Genomic DNA, 25,830 nt, shown 5'->3' on the forward strand with positions numbered 1-25,830 from the left:
GAGATATGGTTGAGCAGCTAATGAGTAGAATCAGGTGTGCCAAACTAGGGTTAAAATGAAAACCTACAGGATGATAGATCTTCATTAACAGGGTTGGGAACCACTAGCACAGACAGACAGACAGACAGACAGACAGGCACATAGGCAGGTAGGGAGGCAGGCAGGCATATCCTGATAGGTTCCATGTAGCATCAGTCTCAGTATATTTCATTTTTTTCTTATTGTATGCTAATCTCTGAGAAAAAACCAAACTATTGCTAACTCAATAAACAGAACAAACTGGCATTCCATTAAAACCAGCTTTCCAGAACAGGCTTAGAGATCTGATATCCTTCCTTTGCATAGCTTAATACAAACCTACACCTAAATCCCAATTGCTTTCATGATTGTATGTGTATGTGAAATCCCTGGCTATTCAACCATCACTGTGGACTGTGAAGATAAGCACGTACGATTGCAGACATGCGATCAATGCTTGTAAGAATGACAGAGGTCATGGGTTATCACCACAGAAAGCAGGGTCTGTCTTCAAGGAGAGGCTAGTCATATTTCAGAGTGTGTTTGCTTGCAGTCATAGAACCCTCGGTCCTCAGAGTGAAAGCCTGCATTTCATTTAACATACTACAGAGTAATGAAGACATTGGAATTATCATTTAGATTCAAGGCAAAGCAAAGTGTGTATTAAAATGAAATACCCACGGTCTCAAATGAATTCATGTGAGAAAATCCATAACTAGTTGGTCACTGCCTATGCTCATGAAAAATCCATTGTACTTAGCTAAAAAGCCCCTCAAAAAATAAATAGCACATACTTAAAGGTATTTGTCAAATTGTTTGCTTCCCCTGACAGATGGGTAGAAGTTCCCATGTCTTTTCACAGCAGGCTCATGTTGTTACGTAATGCTGGCAATGATTAAACCTTCTCACTGTGCCTCATGACATATGGCCAGTAAATCTATCATTCCATCACTGCATGACTTTCATCTCTGAACCCGAGGCACGTGATACGGCTGTGAGGCATTAACCCCGTGTGCGATCCACCAATCCGCTGTGGGCCCTCGGCGCGCATCCAACCGAAATGCACAGCCCGCGTGAAGTGCGTCGAGGCCTGACAGTGCCCCCACCTCGCCCCCCCCCTTCTCACACGCACTGCCGTTATCTGACAGGCGTCCGCCAGAGGACGAGACCCACGCGTACGCTATTGGCAGCCGCACAGATGCAGCATTGATTTCATCCCCCCTGCTTTACTGCACTGACTCCTTTGGGACACGTGGAGGATGAAAGGGCTGGCATGGGGCTTGTCGCCAAGGAGTTACTACTTTCGTTTTATTTTAACAGCTTTTAACAGCACTGAGGCCTGCATGCTCACAGCATAGAAAACCTGAACACTGTGCCACAAAACCTCAACAGACAAGTCACAAGAAAACATAGTTTACAGAAAGCTAAGCATGGCAGAGTTAATTCTATCTATTTTTTTTAATAACACAAGGAAACGGTGGAGGATCAATAACCAGTAAACAAAGAAGTGAAAGAGCACTCCACTTTTCAGGAGTAGTACAAGCACTGGTGTTATAGTTTTCTTTTAATAACACATTAGAGAACTCTATGAGACTGGGGTCAGGATGTATGTCTGCCCATGGAAATATACATCCGAAGAGTGGTTGTCTTTTGTCACGTGTCCATTTATTCTTTTTACTTCTTTTTATTCTTTTGACACCTTTTACTTGTACAGATGATGAATCTTTACACATGTAACTAGCAGTGCACACCAAATCAAAATCTATAAGGTTAAGGAATGCATCGTAAAATACAGTATGTCGAAATATTCTGCCTGCCAAATAAAAATGATAATCTGACACTATCTCAGATGCACATATGTATTTGAGTTAGCATATGATATGTTTTGAATATATCAAAACAAGATATTGTACAATTGTACAGTGATATAATGATATTGTACAATGCATGCATAGCTCACAATATGAAGATAAGTGCCTGCACACGGAGCTCTCATTAGGGGGTATTTCACAGAAACCAAAAGGGCATTTTGTGAACGGTGCCAGTCTTTCCTTCTACACCAGATAGAGAGAAAAATTAAACTGATTGATCGGACATTACTGCGCCCCCCTGTGTTGAAATGTCACATAGCATGAAGATCAAGTCTATTTTCAAATTTGGCTTGAAATCGTGGAGAAAGATGCACTGACATAATTTTTTTGTGTCATGAAAAGACTATATATATATAATGGAATATATATGGAATATCTAAAGCATTGTTCTGGTGAATTGGTCCTTACAGCAAATTTGGAGCTTGTGGCAAAAGCTCTACAGTAACCCTGATTTGACTGTAGCTTTATTTACCTCTAGCTCTAGAGGTGATTTTATAGCCATGTACTGGTGAGTGAAAAAATGTACAATAACATTTTCCTCCTGTTTTGGCCTGAACCAGACGAAAGAGAGATTGGTCCTTTCTTGTGTCGTCTACTGTATAATTAGAAGTATGGAGGACATGGAAAGCTTTTAGAGCTGATTAGGTGAATTACCCAAAGTCTGTGGCAAGCATTCAGAACCCTGCAACTATGGGTGGGAGTCATGGACTGACAGTCTGATTAAAAAGAGCTGTCCTCACCAGAACATTATATTTAATTGGCAGACGTCCAAAGGGACGTACAATAAGTGCATACCAAAGGTCTTTGGAATAACTATGAAACACATTACATTACATTACATTACAGGCATTTAGCAGACGCTCTTATCCAGAGCGACTTACACAACTTTTTACATAGCACTTTACATTGTATCCATTTATACAGCTGGATATATACTGAAGCAATGCAGGTTAAGTACCTTGCTCAAGGGTACAACGGCAGTGTCCTTACCCGGGAATCGAACCTGCGACCTTTCAGTTACAAGCGCAGTTCCTTACCCACTGTGCCAACACAGGTCAGATAAGGTACAATAGTCATTTTGTACAGTTATTCATAGCCATGAACACATTAAGTCCAGTTCACACAGTGAACATTACTCTGACCTAACCAATGCTAAGTCAAACTAGGACAGAGTGAGGAGCCTAAATGGAGATGGGGGTGGGGGGGGGGGGAGGTCAGGAGGAGATGGGGGGGGGGGGGGTGCAAAGCTTGTAATACTGAATGGTTTCTTAAATAGGAGAATCATACACACTCTAGAGCAGGTCTGCATAGCCCTGTCCCAGGAGATCTACTGTCCTAGATGGGTAATTTGATAGGACACATGGGAACCGCAAAACTCTTCACAATAAGTGTCAAGGCGCCATCCACGGTCGGGACCTCAGTTCAACTTCTTACCCAAAGAATGGGCGAAGCAAATGACTAAAGCATCAAGACAAAGTGTTTACATTTAGAAATAATCAGCTTCCTGGACATTCAATAATCCGTTTAGGAACCTGGCGTTATCTGAAGCCACACTCTTACAGGGATATATTTGGTACAGGCATAAATTTCACTCGAGATGTTTGTTTCCGGTCCTACCAAAGATGCAAGGACACCAAAGAACAACGGCACAAATCTTAAGACTTGTTTAATTTAATCTCGAAATTGTTTGCAGGATGAAGCAGATTTATTCATTCGTTCCAGTTACGAGTGTATTTTTATATTGGATGCATTCCAGTCCATTCTATATTTTCCCATTGAACCCGTTGTGGAATGGTACAAACTGCAGACTATTTAATAAAATGACACAATGCGAATATTGGGACGGTTTAAGGAAGAAATGATTTAATTAACGATGAATCCACAGCCAACCGCATTTACCGGATTCCGGGCACTGTGGCACTGTCCGTGGTGCTGAAAAGTATTGGCAAACTTACTATACTATACTGCCGAGGCAGTTCTGTCAGTGAAATAAAAGGCCACGTCGCAAATCCGAGGATGCGAATTATTTCTTGCTCGGTTCCTTCAGTCGCCCCTGTGCCACAGCTTAGTGCAGCGGTAACCAACCCAGTTCCTGAAGATCCACCATTAGGTAGGTTTTCACTCTAACCCTAACAAAGCACACCTCATTCAACAGCTAAGGATCTGCATTGAGCTGTTAATTAGTTGAGTCAGGTCTGCCGAATTAGGGTTGAAATAAAAACCTATGGGTGGTAGAACTCCAGGAACAGGATTGGCTACCACTGACATAGCGCGTCCCGTGACTAACATCAATCACATATAACGTGCAACCGTGCATGATACTTTACTTACCCCCGGCGGAGTATATGTGTTGTCCCCGGACATATAATCCTGACAGTAAAATAAACAAAAACGTACAGATACACGCCAGAGAAAAGAGAGTAGCCTATGAATGACGTAAATGTACGACAGACTATATAAGAATATAAATGAGCAAAGTCAAAGCATTACATTACATGATTCCCCAGGAACAAAGTCGACAGAACACTTACTGTATTAAGCAGTATTTTAACCCATCATCCGGTCAGTTGAATCGTGGAGAACTTATGAGAACGTATTTGGGTAGAGCGATCATTCATATAAGCGCCACACGAGGGCAGTACAGTGACAATTTACTCAGGTGGTTGCGGTTCATTTGCAATACAGGAAATGGTGGATTGTTAACTTGATTAAATCAGCGTTCCATTCGAGCAAAATAAATGACCTGTCAGTGTTCACTATCTGCTTCAAACTTAATCTCTGGAGGCAAATCAGGCCAATTAAATGCAACCACCTTTAAAATATTGCTCATCAATTATATGAACGAATAGCACATATCTTCAAAAATATGACAGCAAAAGATTACAAAAACTATTTTTTTTTTAATGGCAATTTTTTCTTGGATGAATTTTTATAGAAATACTTCCATGTCGTGGTTACTTTAATTGTCTGTCTTTGTCAAAGTGTGACTATCCGTGGTAATATGTCTACCACTGCAGCACTTCTGTAATTAACCCATCAGACAGAAGGTGCTCTGCAACAGCATTTATAAACCTGCTCACGGCAGCAGATTAAAGGGAGGAACATACTAGGACAAACTGTGCTTTAAGAGTTGTTTACAGCTCATATTTTATGCAAGAGGTGTCAGACTGCAGTCCTGGTGTGCACATAGTGAAATACAACAAAAAACAAACAGATGCTAAGTCACTAAGTCATTGTGCCAACCATGACACTGGCTTTATATTCTAGTACTTGTTCAGGAAGAAAGACAATTATTATAAGCTGACCTGCAGCTTTACTTCTGTCAGTCTGATTATTTTGAAAATAGGTTTAGAACAGTGCTAGCCATCCTTCACTCTTTGTTGTTTTATTTTTGAGTGGTAGGAAATGTGTTTTTTATTCTTTTATTTTGCATCCACTTGCCACTTCAAATGACAACAGAACATCCTCACTAGCATTATTTGCCTGGGAACAAAATATGGAAGTGAAATTCTGAGTTGGCAGAGCAGCCTCTCTCTAATTCTGTCACTTCATTCCTTTACTTTCATCTTTTGTATTTTGCGTAGTGTGATCTTGGGCAGAGGTCACTCACCACTTCAGTTGCTTAGTATTTGTTTGTGCTGGTGAAGGGTTTTTGAATAAAGTTCATTTCAAATTTAAATTCTCTCTTGTATTTGTTTTTTTCCGACTACAGCAAGCAACACCTGAACTCAGTGCCAAAGAACAGATGACTGATAATCATTAGTTTCTCTCTCTCTCTCTCTGTGTGTCTGAGCGGTGAGAAATTGTTTTTTTTAATTATTATTCCTATAGTCTAGCTATATAAAGAAGTACCTGTCACACTATGTTTATATGACATACAGTATTGTATGTTTAAGTACACTCTTTGTAACATAATTTCTCTGCTTCAGGCTTCCGCTTACCAGATTCCTTCATTGAATAAGGGGTACAGCTCGTGTGCATTTAAGCTATCCCTGCAGAATTCCACATTTACGTTCGGCTGCATAACAGCTCCATCGTTTGCAACGCCGCCTTGCAAAACACAAAGGTGTCTTCGGAATGTTTTGGTTTCTCTTTTATGCATAATACACACAAAATGACAAAGAGCTCAGTATATCAGAGAAAGCACCTCTAAGTAGTGGAAACGAATGTCCAGCAATTAGCGGCGGGGAAGGTCTGGTTTTGCTTGCCAAGCCTAAGACAATAGCGGCGACCTCGCGGCAAATGACAGCATATTGAAATACCCATGCCTGACTCAATTATTTCTACAGCACTTATTTGTGGCTTGTTTCCTCATTCCTGTTTTTCACTTCATCAGTCCACGAATAGCTGTAGCACACATAATGCCATTAGTTCATTCAAAATAATCGCAGACAAATCGGTTGTCTGCCCGAATCTCATCCGCGAGACCAAACAAGGAAGCCTGGACTCGCACGCTTTTCACAACGGCCAAGCGGTTTGTGCGAGCACGTCGTAAAGGTGGTTGGGGTCACAGTGTGTGGGCGAAAGTGTAATCTACTGTCCGTCTGTGTCGGGTACAGAAGTGGGAGTATGATCGGCGTAAACGCCTGTTCTTCAAAATCCAACCTATCCCTTCTGCTGCCCCTGCTTTGCCATCACAGCCTGCACGTGACAAACAGGATGGATTAGGCCTAAAGAAAATGCACTAATAAGGATAAACCCAATGATATTTTAGACCATGAATAATCAATTGTTTCCGTGTATTTATTTTTTATTTTACGAAAACGTAATCTACATTTACGATGAAAGATTTGTTGACTTTTCATTATGCTGAATTTTTCATTTTGCTACTGTGAGGTTTTATTCTCAAGTCTGGAATTAGTCGACATGGGGCTCAAGTAGCTAGTGTGGCTCTGAAATAAAGAGGTCAGTGGTAACATTACAGCGCGTGACAGAGGGGTAAAACGAGAATTGAGACTGTGAAACAAATTGCCTGCCAGACAAGTGATTATTTGCCTCCTGAACAAATCATTTTGAGAGCACCAAAGCTTGTCATTCTGAAAGACAACACACGAAGACAAATGTCACTGCAGTGCAGCATGCGTATACGTCAAAAATCAGAGATGATAAAAGATAAACAACCGGAGCGACTTTACATTTCCTTTTCAATACCACAATGCTTTTGCATAATTCAAAACAGGCTACCTGTTGTTTGCATGAGTCTGCACAGAGCAAATGCATTGGCAAATTACATTCGTGACAAACATCTAAGAAAATGGCTGCACAGTAAAATGTCCAGTGTTCATTCTAATCGTTTTAATTAAACTCTTAACAGATAACATTTGTACCCACTCTGGAATGTTTACTGTATCAGATCGGTGACAGTGTTGTAAAAGTCTTTGTTAATAGTATTGGTGGTTCTGTCCAATATATCTTACTATATAGTCATGGGTGAGGGAATAACTGCCTCACTTGTGGCAAAGCATAAAATGGCATGTCACAAAGCAACGGGGTCTGCATGAGTAACTGTATCTGGACGATCCTTAAATATCACCTATTGCAGCAATCAAAGGTTGAATTTTATTAATTTTTGTAATTGTTTTATTCATTTCACACATATAAAGCTCATTGATCTGAATAGTTTGTACAGAGATCTGTTTCATTAGCTTATTCTATAAAATTAATTTGTAGTATTTATCACGGTGAGGTGGGGAACTTCACCGAGAATATCAATGTATCTAGGGCACTAAGTGCCATCTGTTTCGGTGGTTCCAAAGATGTTTGCCAGGGATTTATAGCTAATGCTGTGTCACCTGGGGTTAGAACATCGCTTCCTGATGTGATGGGCTCAAGGAGCATTAAGAACTGTTTGTCGCTCTGCTGACTCACCGTTCGCAACAGTCAGACGCCCAGATCGGTATATCAAGTGGAGAGTGGGAAATGCGGTTTACTAGTCTGAGGGGAAATGAATCTTCCTGTCTATAAAATTCCAAGGCCCTCCCAAACCGTGAAAAGCGTCTGTCCACATTAACACATTTTGAATCCGCTACCCCCGTGAAGGTGGGTTCTCCGGGGATTCAGCACCTGGCAGCTCATCTCGTGTTTACACAATGCTTCTGCGGCAATGTGGGGAATAAAACTAGTCACCGGCAACCTGGAATAACCCGAATCAGTCTGAATCGCGTGTGTGTGACTTCGCAGGTGAAAAGAAACACGCTTGAATACTGGCTGCGATTCATTCCATACTGCAACATCCACATTCCATCAAACTTTAAATAGCCTACTTCGTTAAGAAAATAAAAAATAAATTTAGATTTTTAAAAAAAACTAGTAGAAAAAAGGCACTGATTGAAATTTAGATATTATAGCCTTCGAAATATTTCATTTCTGGTCAACGGGAAGCCTTTTTGATTTAGGCCTAACAGATATATCAGTGATATCAGTCTAGTAATTCACACCAAAAGTCGCCAAGTAGACACCCCACTAAGTCTGCCACACTTAAAAACCACAATAACAAATAATTCTGAGAACAACTATGGCAAGAAGGGGGCTGGGAGTGGGGGTGGGGCGTGGGGGTGGGTAGGCGGGTGATTTGCTTGTACAGCAGATGCCCTTGAAGAAACTACAGACAAACAGCAAAAGATGTCAAGGGAGGAACCCGGAGCTTGGAATTGGGACAGGAAAGCTTGAACGTTGCAGAACTAAACGTGCACTTGACAAGAGAACGCACCTCTCCTTTTCTCATTTCGGGAAAATCCCGCAACGATATCTTCACAGATATTAAGTACCAGCTCTGCAGGTAAGAGTCCAAACTACCACCTAAGGAATGTATCGTGGGACCGGGTTCTGCCTTGTCGATGCAGCCGATCATTTAGGTTTCCTGTGGTTATGTGGCCATTTCTGTGAACATGCTGCTTCTTCAGTATTGTTATAGGCAAAGAGCTTGTCGTTTAACTTTATGACTTTTTTCTTTAATAGAGTTGTTGTATGAACGGGGTGTTTCATCTTTTTGTGTTAATAACAGACCAGATGCAATGGTTCTTATGGTAATGGGCGTCATGCCCGAGTAAACGGAATTGTGTGGTTTTGTTTATTATTAAGTAGCCTATCGGATTATGTTAGAAATAGGCTACATCTTATCACACGTTTTACCAAACGTTTTGATATTTTAAGCTAAAAATACAAGGCGTTAGTAGGGGAGAGTCGCGTCCAGAAGATGATGCCATGTCAACGCATATATATATACACACATATAAAACACAATTTAAAAAAACCTAAGTTCTGCCCAAAGGACACTACATGTAGATGGTTGTAAGCCTCTCATCTCAAAATCTGAATCCCTCTTCATAACCTCCTTGGGTACCAATCCTCTCGTTTTCTCTTTAAATGGAATTATGTAAACATATTTATATGAAAAATGAACGACAAAAAAGCACATTGTTAGAGCAACGCAGACGAGGCTCTAAACTTAGCTATTAACTTTTTAAAATGATGTTTGATTTCATATATTGCAAATACAAATAAAGCTTTAAACTTGAAAATCGCTCAAAAACAGGTTTTTAAATATGCCCGGAAATGTTATCGCACTGCTTCGTTCCTTTGGAAGGTGGTAGAAGACTAAACTGCACTTGTACAGCCCTGAAATGACTACCGTAGCCGAACTGTAGAATAAGTCAGTGACAGCGTTACATTTATCAAGCGTTCCATTTTTGGAGAATCCCCCCTTTGTCTCCGTCAAGTGCTGAATAGATTACCAGCTACAGAGAGAGGAGTTTCTGTGGTTCACCTCGGAAGATTCAAGTTGTATTTTTCGAAGTCACTGAAAATATTTTTCAGCGAAGGATATTTTGAGGATTCGCGAATGCACGTCCTTACCAGGAATGTTGATTAATGCCGTGTCATTTTAAACCTGATGTATGCACTCAGTACGAATGTATGCACTCAGTTATCAAATGTTTCTTGTAGTTTGCCATCTGGCAGAGTGAAGACATGGGCGGCACAAAAGACTCAATGCCTTTAACGGTGGTCGCATATGTATCGGCTGTACTGATCGGTTGCGCATGGAGCTGGGAAGGGGCATGCCTGCAAGACGGTTGGCACAAACCCAAGCCCGGTCCGGAGCCAAATCTGAGAGACTGCGCGCTGTACCGAGAGAGTGAGTTCATTACTAGCATGTATAGTGTGCGCGCGCTATGTTTTTCCCCCCAGGTAATCAAGTCCAAGTTCAAGTTTGAACAGCAGCAAAGCATAATGTAATTAAAAAAAGGCAACATATCTGTAAAGTGTTCCATAAATAGAGATGTTCTGTCAATTAAAATGGCCTTTAGCATATAGATCTATTGTATAAATAAACTCATGGAAATAACTTACTTGTAAAATTGCATACCTTACTTCAAAATAAAATATCACATTATTCAGAGGCAGAAAGTAAAAGTCCTGCCTTGTGTTTCTTCCATCCATTAATCAGCCAGTTGATTGGTTGATTCCACTAATTAGTTCTACCTCCTGGCTGAAGAATTGTGCCAATGACCAAATCCAGGTGATTGGAACAAAATACTGGGAAGAACTTTTACTTTCTGAATTTGAATTTTCCATCTCTGATAATATTCCACATTAATACTGGGGAGCCAGGACTAAGTTGTGGTAAGGGGAGAATGAACAAAAACTGTTGTCTCTATGATACAGCAAAAAACCCTGTTATTTTTCTGTTGAGTAACTGATTCAGGCTGAATTTGTACTCACTGTTTGCAGCAGCATGCAGTAATTGTTATCCACCACAAGACATATATTAGTGTGGCGATCATCAATGTATGTGGCTCTGTTTTATATACCCATATCTCCATCTACCCACCTCTCCTCCTGTTTCCTCTCTAACCCCACACCCCTCCTCCCCCTTTGTCTTACTTCCAGATTCCTGCTGTTCTCAGGAGCACATTGAAGATATTTCAGGCTACCCAGCTGCCATGATGGGCAATGAGTCTTGGGATTGGTGTGGATCTCTTAGCCCGAGGTAAGATTTCCTTGCACCCCTTTCACACCACACAACGCAACCCCACACCCATAACCCCATACTGCACACGTAATAACCCCACACTACACAATTAACACACCCCTTATCCCACAATGGGCTCTTAACCCAGCACACCTTTTCCCACACTACATACGTAACCCCACAGCCATTATCTCACACTGCACATGTAGTAATCCCACACTACACAGTTAACACCACACCTCTTACCCAGCACTGTGCACTTAACCCCACGCTCTTTACCCCATACACTTGACAATGAATCGCCATCATGTTGCTTACCCCACACTGCACACAATCAGGTGCAGAGTGCTCAAGTGGGCATCTAATGGAGAGCAAGCGGTGCTGAAATCCTGTGAAACATGGCCTTTGGTTGCACACTTTTTATTTCAGTCACATATACAGTGCCATTGGCTGTAGCCCATGAGCAAAATCCAGAGGTTCACTTTGATGATCCACAAAACCAGCTATCCATGATTAGCAAATGACTGTCCCTCAGTAGGTGCTCTGTGCCTGCACTGACAATGTGAATCCATGGTCGAATCTGTAAATGGACATAAATGTAGCGTTTCTGAATGGTTTTACTAAATAGCCTAAATAATTACAAGAATTAAAGAACCCATACTCCCTCCTCTCCATCTCTCTCTCCCTCTCTACCCATGCCTTCCACTCTTCATATCTTATTCCTCCTCTTTCTCAACCACCCTTTCTGCTTCTGTCCTCCCCCTCTGTCTCTCTCCTCAATTCCTCTCTCTTTCTCCCTCCTGCTGTCCTTCCCACACTTTCTGCCGTTCTTGTCCCGTCTTCTCCTGTTTGTCAACTGCTCCCTCTCTCTCCCTCCAGTTGTGCAAACTTCCTGAAGAGTGTGGCTTGTTTCCTCCGATGCTCCCCAGACGCCATGCTGTGGGCCCTCGTCCACCCCCCAGACACCATTCAGGCCACACCCCTCTGCCGCAGCTTCTGTACAAACTGGTGAGATCACCATGGCAACAAAATGAAACTCATACCGTCCCAGGCCCGGGTTAATTTCAAACTGTGGCGGGCCAATGTTCACAAATACCTCTGGTCGAAATGAACACAGAAAAACAGACGTTTTTCTGCAAGTCGAAGATAAAGACGAGTGGTGGTTGTATTCAGGATAATATCTTTCTGTAATTCAAGAATCTTTCTGGAAAAGAAGCAGATCGCTGGGCTCCAAAGACTGATTAAAAATAGTCTGTGCTACCAAAACCAGCCAGGAAAGTGAAAAAATACATTTAGTGTAATATTTTATATTCCCATTAAGCACTTCAGAACATGGTGTAGCTCTAAGTGCTTAACCTCAACCTGACCCATTTTAAACGTTCAGTAAAAGAGCAATGACAAGTTTGAGAGATGTATTTCCAAATCAGTGACTAAACCAGTGTCAACCTGGTTCTTGTTTTGTTTTTCTAAATGTTGGTCTTAATCCATATTTGCTTTATGTCTTTTTGCCTATATGATTTCTTTGAATATCACAAGATAAAATTGAGAATGGAAGCTCAAAATAACACATATTGATAATATGCTGCATGAAAATCTTGTTTCATGTTAAGTTTGCACAGATAAACATGATTTGAATGAATGAATGAATCATTGCATTTATACAGCACTTTTCTGAATGCACAAAGTGCTTTACAGTGATGAGTGGGAACTCCCCTCACCCACGACCAATGTGTAGCACCCACCTGGGTGATGTACGGCAGACATTTTGCGCCAGAACGCTCAGCACCCATTAGCGAAGGTGGAGAGGGAGAGAACGTTTTTTAGCCAGTTAAATCAGGGGATGATTAGGTGGCAAGCTGGAGAGAGCCAGATTGGGAATTTAGCCAGGACACCGGGGAACACTCTACTCTTTGCAACAAGTGTCATGGGATCTTTAATGACCACAGTGAGTCAGGTCCTCGGTTTAACGTCTCATCCGAAAGACGGATTTATGCCCATTTGCCTTAATTATAGTGGATTTTATTAAATATGAATCATTACAAAATGTTGATGATAGTTTCATTGTTAAATGTTAGATGTAAATGGAAACCATTGACCATATATGTTGTTCATATTGTTTGTAAGTGAGATAGATATCACATATAAAGTATTTCTGCATAAATTAGATTTTTGCATTGTATTAAAATCCCAATTATGTGCTGGGTATATTTGTCCCAGACTAACAGTTTCACAGGTGCAAATAAGTAAACAGAACACAAGGGTTATTAAAGTATTTATAACTCATTATATAATCCATTATGCTTTCTTAAGCATGATTAAATACTGAATTAAAAAGTAATGCCCATGTGATATTAATAGTAGCAATTGGAGTGATTGAGAATCCTTCGCTTGTCAGGTTTGAGGCTTGCAAGAATGACATGACATGCGCAAGGAACTGGACAACCGACTGGGCGGGAGTCAACTGTACAGGGCCCTGTGTGCCTTTCCATCAGGTAAGCATAACTCTGTTAGGTCAGGTGAGGTCACAGCTTCAATGAGAAAAGAGGATGTCAGTCAGCCCTTTGACTCTGATGCAATCTCACACTGCCAGGGACACGCACGCACGCGCACACACATGTACACAGCGTGCACAGTGTTTATCGCAGCCTTCCACATCCTGCCCTCTCAGTTGTATCACTGCTGCCCCCTAGAGGCTCAGCAGTGTCATATTACCTTCCTCGTCAAAAACAGCACTAAGGTGACATTCCCCGAAGAGTCCCAGACAAGCAGTGGATAGTTCATGTGGAAATAAGTGAGGCAAAGTAACAAATCAATCAATTGGACATGTAAATCTGAATGATGTGCAATCAGATGTGTGATTCACTCCCTCCATGTCTTTCTGTGTTTGTGCTGGTTCGTGGGCATGGCAGATGTACAAGGACGAGAGTGACCTGTGCAACCACATGATGGGGGATGCTTTCATGACAGTGGAGGACCAGGAGGATGTGGGAGATGGAGGACCTTGCTGCCTGACCCTGAGCGTCTCTGACAGGGCAGTTATCAATTCTATGCAGGGAGGCAAGGGGGGCGCCAGCGTGCCGAAGACCACCCAGAAAGGCCCCCGTCCCGTCAGGTCCTGCCACCGCCTGCTGCCCCCAATGCCCCCACAGGCTCGGAAGGGAGGTAAAAATGCAGCTGTGAGCAAACGCTCTGTCGCCAAGGATGACGCAGAAGGCAGCGGCAGTGGGTTCTAGAATACTGAGGGACACTCCCTGAAAAGAAGTCAAATTTTGCAAACCCCCCTCCCCCTGCCAAATAATTTCAATAAATACAGGGACCATTATTTATAGCTACTTTCAAGACCCCCATCCAACCCCCGTATCCCAGCATTAAAACAAAATGGTGATTGGATGACGGGTACAGCTGGGTGGAGAGACACATTAGCCATCCATCTGAATGTTAATTCCATCCACGGATTTGCACTATATTCTTAAAATCATATTTTGCATAAACTTAAACTGACATATTAAACAATATATTGCCCACCATTACATGGATGCTATAAACATGGTATTACATGTCACATACACCAAGCATGAAAAAGATACCATATATATTACATCACACATGCACAACATATATCATATATGCAATATTACACATCACATACAATGAACCAGACATACCATATAACATAAAATACATCACCAAAACATATACCACATATATGAATTGCATAAATAATTCATATACCATATTAACCACAAATATGGTACACTGCGTATACCCTTCTTAACTAATATATTGTACCATCTGTTGCAAGCCCTAACCCAACATAACATATCATACGAATATAGTTATAGGCATGAAATTTTTTTTTCTTGCTTCAGAAGGAATTATGGTTTTGCTGACAGAATGGGGCAATGTTAGAGACGAAGTGAGTTAGTAGACTTCTGTTAGTGCACAGAGCTCCTATAAAAACAGGGTTTCAGGATTTAGCCCAAGGGTGCACACCTCCAGGCCTGGGTCTGTTGTGTATGCTTGTTTTTTTTTCCCAACCAATTACTCTGGTATAGTTTTCTAAATAGAAGTATATGCCAATGCTGGTTCCTTCACATGTGTCCACAGTCATCTCAGATACATGGGCAGTCAGCAACTGTAGTTCATGACATCAAAAATGTATATGTAGCATAAGATTTGAAAATGTAGAGGTGAGTGGGGTCAGCTGTAAAAATCACCTTTCAGATAATTTCTGTACCTCTGCAAAGTAAGTGCAGGTCTTTTAGAATCTAGGAACAAAAGTCTGACAGTGAAAGAAGAACGGCAACGAAACCTTTACAATGAATGAATAAAATGATCTTCATAGCAGGCAGGAAGCCATGGTGTTTGTTTCTGACAAGCTTTCACATGATTATGAATATTGCTATTATTGCTATTACATTACATTACATTACAGGCATTTAGCAGACGCTCTTATCCAGAGCGACGTACAACAAGTGCATTAGTTCAGAGGTGATATTAATGATATTGCTATACAGAAGACACAAATATGGGCATTTTGGGTTAGCCAGAAAGTTGGAGCTAGAGCAAGGGTGTCCTGTCTTATCTGAAAAGGGCCAGTGTGGGTACAGGCTTTTGTTTTAGCCCAGCAAGAAGACACCTGATTCTACTTATCAAGGTCATGATTGAAGACCATGATTAGTTAATTAGTTCAATCAGGTCTTGCAGCTAAAATAAAAACCAGCAACCACACCGGCCCTTTTTAAATAAGATTTGACACCCCGGAGCTAGAGTCAGATCAGAGAAGAGATGTATAACTCCCGCACCCCGAAAGCATGCATTTCTATATTGTTCAGAAAGGAGATACACTTTGTGAGATTAATTTCCTGTAATCTGGTTTGTCCTGGACTGTTTTATCCAGCATTTCATCATCGGTCAGTGAGTGGGCTCAGATTGACACATCCAAATGGAACCTCACCTACAGGAGACTGTGATTCAAAAGGTGAAATAACTGACTGGTTTGGTTTGGAGACCACATCCATTGAGCCTAAACAGATTTATCCCACACCAATGTGTCAACCTAGTCAGACTCAGACTATCATGAGTTTTATGAGTCTGATGAGTGAGTCTGTGCTCCAGAAAATTTAGCTGGTTAAAATACAGTAAAGAAAAAATAATCATGGATGGACCTGAGTGTTGATGCTCCTTTGTCTCAGTGTAGGATCTGTATGAATTTTAAATGTTCTTGTTTTGCTGAAGTGCTCAATAAAGAATAGATGTGTGCAAACGTGTCTGGTTTATTTCCATGAATTAGATGACTTTTCAAGTAGCATTACATGATTGAAATTTCAGGTCAGGAACTTTTAAAAACCATAAAACACTAAATGTAAAGGATTTGATATTTATGTAGGTCAAAATGCACTACATTTAGCGGCAAATATATAAATAATTGCAGTGAGTTAATTTACATTAAATGCATATAGTTTTCATTTAAAATATATATATATATATCAATTATATATATATATATATAGAGAGAGAGAGAGAGAGAGAGAGAGAGAGAGCTTTGCATGCATTGCAGTATTAAAAGAATTTAATAAATGGTCATATAACCCTACTGTGCGTGTACGTGTAGTAATGCATCATTCAACATGCCGTACGTGGCAGATACTGTGTTCTACCTGAAAAGATACTATCCTTAGCAGTTACAATGAGTGAAGCGTGAACAAAAGGTCGTGTAATACACGCATCCTGCCACAAGATGGCAGTTCTTTCGATTATCGATGGAAGTATTCTACATCACTGAAAACACTGACCAGCGATTTATGAGTAGACCGAGTTTGTCACCGTGACCATGACGTCTTGGGACTAAATGGTTCTTACTCCGTGAAACCGTGAACCAGGCTATGTGTGTCCGCTTGCAGTCCGCCCCGGCAGTAATTTACCGAAAATACATGAAAATAAAATAATTAAAATCATGAATGATTCAAAACGTGAATGAGGTTGTGATTCATTTAAATCCTGCACGATGCCGTGCACTTCAGAAAATGTAAACACACTGCACCAGGTTTACTCCAGGTCTTTATATTTTTGGAGTAACATCCACAGAAAATTAGTATTATTAGTAGAGCCTCTCTGAAACACACTTCCGCGCAGCCTATAATCAAAGTACGATTGCTCTAATGTTCCTATTTTAAAACTGCTTAAATTGAGCTGCTCTCAGAAAACCACACGTTAATAGACATTACATGGAATAATTTGAAAACACAAAATAAGCAGGTTAACAATATAATCCATAGGCTATTTATAGGTGAAGAATATCTGGGACACATTCTCTAGCTATGCAATTACCAATTTAGTGAGTTATTAGCGAACGCAGACAAAATAGAAAAATCAGGGTTAAGTCAAATAGTACCTTAATATGTTTTTTTGTTTTGCTATGCTCTGGTTTTTAGTAGGCCTACATCTGGCCATCTAATATAGTGCTCTTTCCAACAATTGTAAGTGAAGACTCCCTACGGAAGCACGTAATTAATATGAACTCACAACAAACGGTGAAAACAATATATATGCCAACCGTAGATTTCAATGATAATAAAACTTTATTCCTGAAGTATCAGTTGAATAGTACATCATTGTCAATTGTTTCACACGGAGGAAAGCTTGACGCTGAACGTATGCGATTAATCCTCAATTAAAACGTCATGGCTAATGCGAATTTAAGGCATCTTTCGGTATGCGAAGCTTTCTTTTTTCCTAAAGTATTGGTTGAATAATAACTTTTGAGTCATCCATTGAACTGATTGTACTTCAAATGCGTAATTTTATGCAAGCAGAATAATACAGCGCTCTAACAACGGAACACTTTGTCCTGTTCTGCTCTTGTGCATTTAAATCCAATAACGGTATTCTGACGAAGAAAAAACCGCGATGAAATAAGAATCCGATTATTTTGTCGTTCGCTACGATTCAAACATATTCCCTGATATAAATATATTTATTCGAAGATTTATGCATTACAATCTTTGAACGGACTATAGTGAATAGTTTATAGGGATAAAAATCAGATAATGTAAAATCCAGGCATTAATAGGCTAACCCAAAGCGACACGTTGCTGAGCCACAGAGGGAAACTTCATATTTCATTGGAATAGATACTAGCCTATAATCCGTTCCTGTCGCTGGAAATGAATAAAGCGTGCCTTCGTCATCGAGCAAATTCACAGCGCCATATCAATGAAAATCTATTATAGCCCACGTTTATTCTTATTGAAACCATACAACTCTCCCTTCGTTGCAATATTGGGGACTGTTCTCGATCATCTAACAAGCGTGATACATTTTGGAAACGATGCACAACTTTGCCAGAACTGTAGGCCACCCAGGACAGTCCTGCCGTCCGCACCTCTGGGGCATCGGAGGCAGGAAATTCGGGAAACCGCAACAAAAGCCTCTGTCTTAACGTAAACAGCCCTGAGCTCTCTAACAATAAAGCTCGCTCCCTGATCCTGTCCCGTACAGTCTTTCGGGACATTCTCTTAGACTCTCGCTCGCTCAGGGTTCACGAGGTAACCAGAGGTTTACGATAATTATCGACGAGACATCTGGTTCAAAAATAACAGCTGTAAAAACGTTAGCTTAGACCGACCTGAACGCGGCAACGAAAGAACTTTGAGTTTGCAGTAATTTTCCGGTGCACGTCTATTCAAAGAAAGCCCATTAAAATAAACTTTCTGGTTTGACAAATGTTTGATGCACGGCAGAATTTGGCGATCACTTTGATTTCCATTCTCACAGAATATTTTGCGTCAAAATGATGACACGTTCCAACTAACAGGATTTTTTTTTAAATTCGTGCTGTGTTAATGGGTTTGCCGCAGGGTTTATATTGCCCCAAAGGTTATTTTAAATATTTAAAATAAGAATCTGTAGATTTATGCTAATAGTACAATTTGGGTTTTCAGTTTACACAATTAACATGAAAAAAGAGATGTCCTGATGATCCATTTGGTGCAAAATGCAAAATCTATCAATATCTCACTATCTAAGCAATTATATGGTGCTCTATTATTAAAATACATAAGATTAGTTAGATCCACATTTGACTCATATAAACCATTAAATTATTAATTTATTGTGTGAAAATAGTTTTATTTCGTCAACGCTGAAATGCATTACATTTTCCACATCTATTCAATTGAATTAAACAACAATCACACGAAACGAAGCAGCCCTCTAAGAAAAACCATGAACGTTTAATGTGACAACTGGTAATATATTTTAAAATTTTAAAACACGTTGATTATAGAGTATAAACGAAAGCAATCAACCACAGCACCATGAGAACGCAAATAAAACGACGACAGGTTAATTTCTAAATGCTGTAGGCTATTGTTGACTCGTTATATAGCCTATTCCCGTAAAAACTGTGTGTTAAAATGGGCTGAAAATTGATATAATTACTGCCAGTCAACAGGTAGCTTAACTAGCCTATTTGAATCAGGTGCATTACGCTAGCCGCTTTAGACGGGTAAAAATACGTCTTTAATAAAGACACTACTTCATAATAAATTCTATCGGACATAAGCTACAGTGCCGCAAGTAGCCTACCAACTGATGCAGTTTCAAATGTTTTCAGCGAAGGTACAATAGCTGCCATTGTTTTCAGGAGGTCTCCGAATAAAAACGCAAAAACGCTAGCTATGCCACGTAATCACGCAAAACTTCACCTCGCTGAGTTGGTCCTTGAAGTGAAAGTAGGCTGCAGAAAAACATACTGTTTTTATGACAACCTTTTAACAAGCAAATGTTAATCTGCAGTTACGTCAGTTGCGTCAGTCAAATATTAAAGTCAATTTCTCCTACCCCATTTGTCGGAATATTTGGAGAAGTTACGGCAAAACATTATGCACAATGATTAGAAAAATCATTAAGAATAGGTTACATTTCCATAAGAATGTGAAATGCTTTTTACATTCTACTAACTAAATTATGGATTCACAGCGTAGCCTAAAATCCTCTTATACGATGAAACCAACAAGTTTGTTTTTGATTTATTTTGATGTTGCTTAATGCGTAAAATATTGCCTTTGATCATTAAGCCTTCAAAACCTTTAAAAAACCTTTAGGTTACCCAATCAATAGCTGAGTATTGGCCGACTGATAACTGTTTCTTACTATATCCGGGGTGCTGTTTTACTTATTAGAATAGCAAAGTAGGATTTCAACACTATTATTATGGCAAATTTAAAAAATCTTTATGTAAGCCTAAGTTTTTAAAATAGGACAAACTGATATGCCATGACAGGTCCAGAAAATGAAGAGACTTCACACAGGTGTACGTTCGGGTTTACAATTATGTAATAGTGGGCGGTGCTACAGAATGACTCTGAATGCGAGTTACTTTTGTGGAACAGTGTCATTACATCACAGTCACCGGACCAAACTTCGGTTACAGTTAGAAGAAGGGAAATGCTGTCTTCTTTACTAGTTGTATTCAAAGTTATAGCAGACTTCTCGTGGGGCAAACGATTTTAGGTTATTTTCAATATTATTTTAACATTCTTTCACCAATACGGATTAAATTCATTCCCTGTCAATTTTGAAGATGAGTTAAAGTAAATACGCTGGGTTTTAACAGTATATTTTATTCGTTGGATTTTGACGACAGGAACAGAGATATCATGCACTTGTTGTAGATTTATTTATGTGTATACTGCGTGTGTCCGCGCTGACAGAAAGCGCAAAGGCTAGTGCGTGAGCCCCCGCAAGTCTCAGATCAGAGCCACTCGATGGTACGGGTGTTAAAGGATTGCTCTTCCGGTTATTATGATATTGGACACTGAACCCATGGAAGAATCCTACATCGACGTCGTGGGAGACGAAAACAAGGACGTCAGAAAACAGCAGCAGCACTTGTCTTTACCTGTGAGGGAGGTGAAGAACGGGCTGTTGTTTCGATCGCGCGCTGCGCCACTATCTCCAAAACATCGAGAAGCTGAGAGGGACGACGGCAGCCCCTCGACGACTTGTGCAAATGTGGGCAGACGAGGTCCGGCAGTGAAGCCTCCGTACTCCTACATCGCACTGATCACCATGGCTATCCTCCAGAGCCCAAAAAAGCGCCTCACCCTCGGTGAAATATGTGACTTCATCAGCAACCGTTTCGTCTACTATAGAGACAAGTTCCCGGCCTGGCAGAATTCAATCCGACACAACCTATCGCTCAACGACTGCTTCGTAAAAATACCACGAGAGCCTGGGAACCCTGGGAAAGGTAACTATTGGACACTGGACCCTAATTCCTCGAACATGTTCGAAAACGGGAGCTTTCTGCGTAGGAGAAAGCGCTTCAAGCGGCAGTCGCGATTCGGAATGCTGACGGAACAAGTGTTGGACCACAGTGGGCTGCCCATTTTCAGCTACGGTACTTACGCCTCTGCCGCGGCGTGTATGCAGCTCCCTGGTCCGAACATATATCCTCTTGGCGTGCACCACCATTCCAACTCGCCGTGCACTTTCACCACCCAACCTGTTCGGAACATCTTACCGGCTCTGTCTACTCTTTTTTCCCGTAATTCCTTAGGTGCCAAGGGCTTTGACCCTGCGTCCATAGCCTTTGAGCATCTTACAACAAACCGGTGCGCATTCACCTCGACATTACTACCCAATTCTCCGTTCCTGTCCACCGCGCCGGTCCAACCCACGGCGCCTCCGCATCTTGTCGGCTACACAGGAGTACCAGAAAACTCTCCGCAGCAACTCCGATCTGACAGTTAAAAACTTCAGAGACAGTTAGGCGACCAAAAGTAGTAATCGCCTGTGTGGGAAATCAAAGATGGTTTGATTTTTTTCAGGTCTCGGATTAACTGAAAATATTGATTCAGTGGAATTCGAACCGTTTTGACAATTTCATTTATTTGAATATTATGAAGAGATCAGTTTCATGGATGCAATTCCCGCGGGGTGTTGAACTGCCACTCTCACTTATACTTGCTTGAGTGACTATGGGTTGTCCGTGAACGATATTCCTTCAACCATAACAAGCTTCCTCTCCAAATAATTAAACTTTGTTTTTAAATAAACTTGGATATGGTATTTAATCAACAACCGCTGGAAAGAAATAAAGTCAAGAAAATTGATTTTGAGCAAGTTTCCATGTTCATTTTACATATGCATATACATTTGTGTCAAAGTGAAAAGACTGTAACATAAGTTGACAAGTTTGACTGAAAGGTAGATTTCATCTTAAATATCAATATCATGCATATGGAAATTTAAATAGTAGGCTGTGGTCATAAAGTGAGTTATTTTGGCACTACAGCCGAAATGGTGTTAATAAGTTTAAATAATTTACTTCCAGTGCTGTGCCTGACATGCATAAATGTACGGCACGCTGGTTATATACGAAATGATATCATCTCTACCAGGTGATTTCAACGATGGCGCAAAATGTTACCTTAAGCGCGCCTTCATCATCACTGGCAACATGGGACATTACAATCCACTTTTTATCCATGAATCAAATCCGTCCAGATTAATTTATCATTGCACTTTCAAATAAGGACTGTTGCCGAAAATACATAATAATTTGCCATTTTATTCGACTACAAGGAATATAACTCATGCATGCACGACTTTCATTTATTATTGACTTGAAATAATACGTAGTTCCGAAGGCCGGGTTAGGCTTCTATTCAAAATATTTCAGTAAACCGAAATGCATTCAGTCAAGCGCTAACAGGAAGATTCAGATATAGCCGTATTAACAGTTTTCGTTTAACACAGATTTAGACACGACTCGAAACAGTAATACAAATACAAAGCTAATTTACACCAAGCCCATCGCATTGGACTTTCTTTTGCTAAATTAATTCTCAAACGTTTAGCATACTGTTTAGTTATTCGCGCTTGTGACTAGAACGGCTAATGCTTTTTTTTTTACAGCAATAATATAATTGTCAAAAATAGTAATCGTCAAAATAGTTTCTAATTTGCGGAGACATGCTATTTACATCATCAAAGCCCATGTATTTGATCAACTGAATAACTAATATAGGCGAGGTCTATGAAATATGGTGTGATATAGGGACGTATTGCGATAATTTAAAAAATTACATTGAAATTACGTGTTTTTTTTAGATTATTGTGCCCCAATTTATATACACTAATACAACAATCAAACAAAAGAAAGATATTTGAGCCATCCCTTAAACGTTAAATGTTTACAACTGCTTCTTGCAGGAAATTATCATATAACTTCGTGTATGGCGTATCAGTAAGCTTAAACCTACTAGCATATATAGGCCTATACTGATTTTCCGTAATAGTCATTCAAAGACTAATTTGCAAAACAATTAGCCCTGCAAATAAACACAGACTTCAGATATATTCCGATTTTTGGGGAATAACACATCCGTCGGTTTTGGCCCACACACTGACATTACTCAAGCCCATTTCACATGCAGGAGAAAATATGCATGACACATTTAATTTCGGAGACTGTAAAATATTCTGTCAGGGCTGTTTATGGAGCGATTTCTATAAAACCACAGTTGGTTTTCCGTTAACAATACATTCGCGAGTTTTGACATTCTGCTAAAAAATAAAACAATTAGAGTTTGCCTAATATTTACGGTGATCGAGAAGAATGAGGTCTCCAAATAAAAAGTCTGGTTTCAATGATTTCCTTAATGATAACCTATCGGCAGCTATCACTCTTAGGCGTGAAAGTACGAACAGACTATACAATTTTATGGGCGCAGAAGAACAAAAGAGTCCAAATTAAGTTTATTGCTTTAAAATGTGTTTTTAAAAGACGCAACATCATGTCGCTTGAGAATTTTGTGGCCCTTTTCTATCGGCTATATTACAATCCTTATAAAGGCTGGTGTCATTCGTAACACAAATGTACCTTCATTGCAATGGGCTACTTCACCAGCACCCAGCCACATATTTTAGATTGAGTGAATGAATGAATGAATGAATGAATACATTTATTTGACTATTTTAAAACGAGATTTCATAAGACTGCATAGCAGACAGTAAATCTTTAAAAGATAGTCGAGGATAGAAACACAATAAAGCCAGCAGGCTTATTTCCATTGTGGTCTTTAACATTCAAACATAGACATGACAAAACATCCAATACAATAGTTAGTGCAATACAAACAGATATGACAGAACAGTACATTCACCACACGACAGACAGCATACTGGCAGATAGGCAGATTATATTATCAAAACAATGATGGTTACACATCTAACAGCAATCATTTTAAGGATAGCGTAAAATTATTCTCTGATGCACATGATTTCAATTCAGAGGGAAGTTTATTCCACTGAGCCTTGTACAAAAATGTATTCTTCCCCATTAGAATGTTCAGGGGACAAAATCCGTGAGACTGCCTCAGGTTGCTTTTATCGAAGCCAGGGTATCTGTTGAACATTTTTTTAAATGTTACCTGAAATCTGGATCTGACAAGTTCTCATTATTCAGGTTTCATTTGCAAACTAAGTGGAGACAGGAAATATTATTGCATTGAAACTATACGCATGAAACCCTCCTAGTTGGATGCTTAAATATATTATACTACATTAATTTAAACCTGGCTGACGTATTGCGGACGCAAGCAGTGGAATTGCTGAGCAGTAAATTAAAACCACTATTCGGGCCTGCCTCGTGGATTTTGTCGCAAAAGATAGATGCTAAGTCGGATATGTTTAAAGAATGCGCACGTTATCGATTTGTATTTTGACATTTCACACTAGTTAAATTAAATTAGGTACATTGAGACTTCGGAGGCCCGTATCAGTATGTGAATGGACAGCTGAAAATCCATGTCTAATCTGACGCAAGGACTTAACCACATTAAACATTAGGCTATTAAGAGGTAATTCCAGGGCAACTCCACAGCTCCTGGATCCGAAAGATGCATGTGATTTGCAACTCCTACCAGCTGCAAGAAGTTGACATGAAAAAATCACAAATAGGAAACCCGTTAATATGGAAGCATAATGACCCGATAGTTAAAGACATAAAATAAATAAAAACGTGCCATAATTATTTTTTTAAATTATGCATATTGACTGTTCAGAACGTAGTTTACTATACAGGGATATGTTTTTTTTTTGTTTTTTTAAACACTATACTAATATAGAGGTTGTTAAATATGAAAAGCATTCATATTCTTGTGAAAAACACCACAGTAGAGTAGCTGTATAAAAATAATTAACTTTTAATAACTTTTAAATATAACTCACGCTGTCAACATTTTTCAATGTCACAAAAATATGTCAGTGTCGTAGGCCTATATTGAAAAATAATAAACTGTGACACTGAGGTCAGACAGGACACAATGACTTCGGAAACAAAACGTAGGGTACATATAGGCCTACGCCTCGCTAGATTTGAAGACTGATTATGAAACTCAATATATAATAATCTGTGCAATAGGCTAATTTATCCTTTCGCCGACAATGCTTTGACGACTAATCTTTTCATCTTATCTAAAATAAACCAGCCCTATGTTTATGGAAGCTTGACCACAAGGGAATCTGCCACATCAGATTCAGTTTTACAGTAAACTGTCACGTGTGTTTAGTCGTTAGGGAGGCTGCGTGTGTGGTTACGAGTAGCATATGCCTCGTATGGGTGGCCGGGACTCAGAAGTAACTTATTTCCTTAGTTTTAGCTACAACTGAGCGCTGTATACAGTACAGGTGAAGATCTCCAAGCTGAAACGCGCGGTGCGCTGTGGTAGAAGCGCTCGACGATTCAGGCTAGCAAAGGATCTCAGCTGCAGTCTTGAGAAAGATGGTTTTGAGCAAAGATTTTCAACAGCAATTTAAAAACAACAGAAAAACAACCGCTTAAAAGCCTCTGATGAATGAATGAATGAATGAATGAATGAATGAAGCATTCCATTTATATAGCACTTTCTCAGATGCCAAAGATCCTGTTTGCTAAACTTCCTCAGTGCATGTTCATAC

At 40.0% G+C, this 25,830-nt stretch overlaps 2 protein-coding genes and 1 long non-coding RNA gene across 3 annotated transcripts in view; all 3 read left to right on the top strand.

Moving 5' to 3' along the window:
• LOC135243276 (uncharacterized) overlaps nucleotides 1-16,126 on the top strand; it is a 149,232-nt gene extending 133,106 nt beyond the window's left edge. Inside the window, exon 2 of the long non-coding RNA XR_010326592.1 lies at nucleotides 15,352-16,126. This is a non-coding gene — a long non-coding RNA (uncharacterized LOC135243276). The remainder of the gene's footprint in view (nucleotides 1-15,351) is intronic.
• Nucleotides 8,478-16,126, top strand: LOC135243275 (riboflavin-binding protein-like). Its single transcript, XM_064314986.1, has 6 exons — nucleotides 8,478-8,667; nucleotides 9,834-10,023; nucleotides 10,779-10,878; nucleotides 11,740-11,868; nucleotides 13,256-13,352; nucleotides 13,770-16,126. Exons 2-6 carry the CDS (start codon nucleotides 9,858-9,860, stop codon nucleotides 14,091-14,093), a joined length of 816 nt encoding a protein of 271 aa, XP_064171056.1. The 5' UTR covers nucleotides 8,478-8,667; nucleotides 9,834-9,857; the 3' UTR covers nucleotides 14,094-16,126.
• Nucleotides 16,127-20,265: 4,139 nt separating this feature from the next.
• foxd7 (forkhead box D7) lies at nucleotides 20,266-21,966 on the top strand. Its single transcript, XM_064315558.1, is given in 2 exon segments — nucleotides 20,266-21,554; nucleotides 21,556-21,966. Coding segments are annotated over 2 exon segments (969 nt in total). The 5' UTR covers nucleotides 20,266-20,667; the 3' UTR covers nucleotides 21,638-21,966.
• Nucleotides 21,967-25,830: the final 3,864 nt, after the last annotated feature.

The sequence above is a fragment of the Anguilla rostrata genome, chromosome 17, assembly GCF_018555375.3.
Source record: "Anguilla rostrata isolate EN2019 chromosome 17, ASM1855537v3, whole genome shotgun sequence".
NCBI classification, from domain to species: Eukaryota; Metazoa; Chordata; class Actinopteri; order Anguilliformes; family Anguillidae; genus Anguilla; species Anguilla rostrata.

Bases quoted from the DNA above. Each gene is read 5' to 3' on its own strand.
- LOC135243275 (XM_064314986.1), top strand. From the start codon at position 9,858: ATGGGCGGCACAAAAGACTCAATGCCTTTAACGGTGGTCGCATATGTA. The intron at 10,879-11,739 runs GTAAGATTTCCT...CTCTCCCTCCAG, and splicing joins TGTGGATCTCTTAGCCCGAG to TTGTGCAAACTTCCTGAAGA. The intron at 11,869-13,255 runs GTGAGATCACCA...TTCGCTTGTCAG, and splicing joins CGCAGCTTCTGTACAAACTG to GTTTGAGGCTTGCAAGAATG.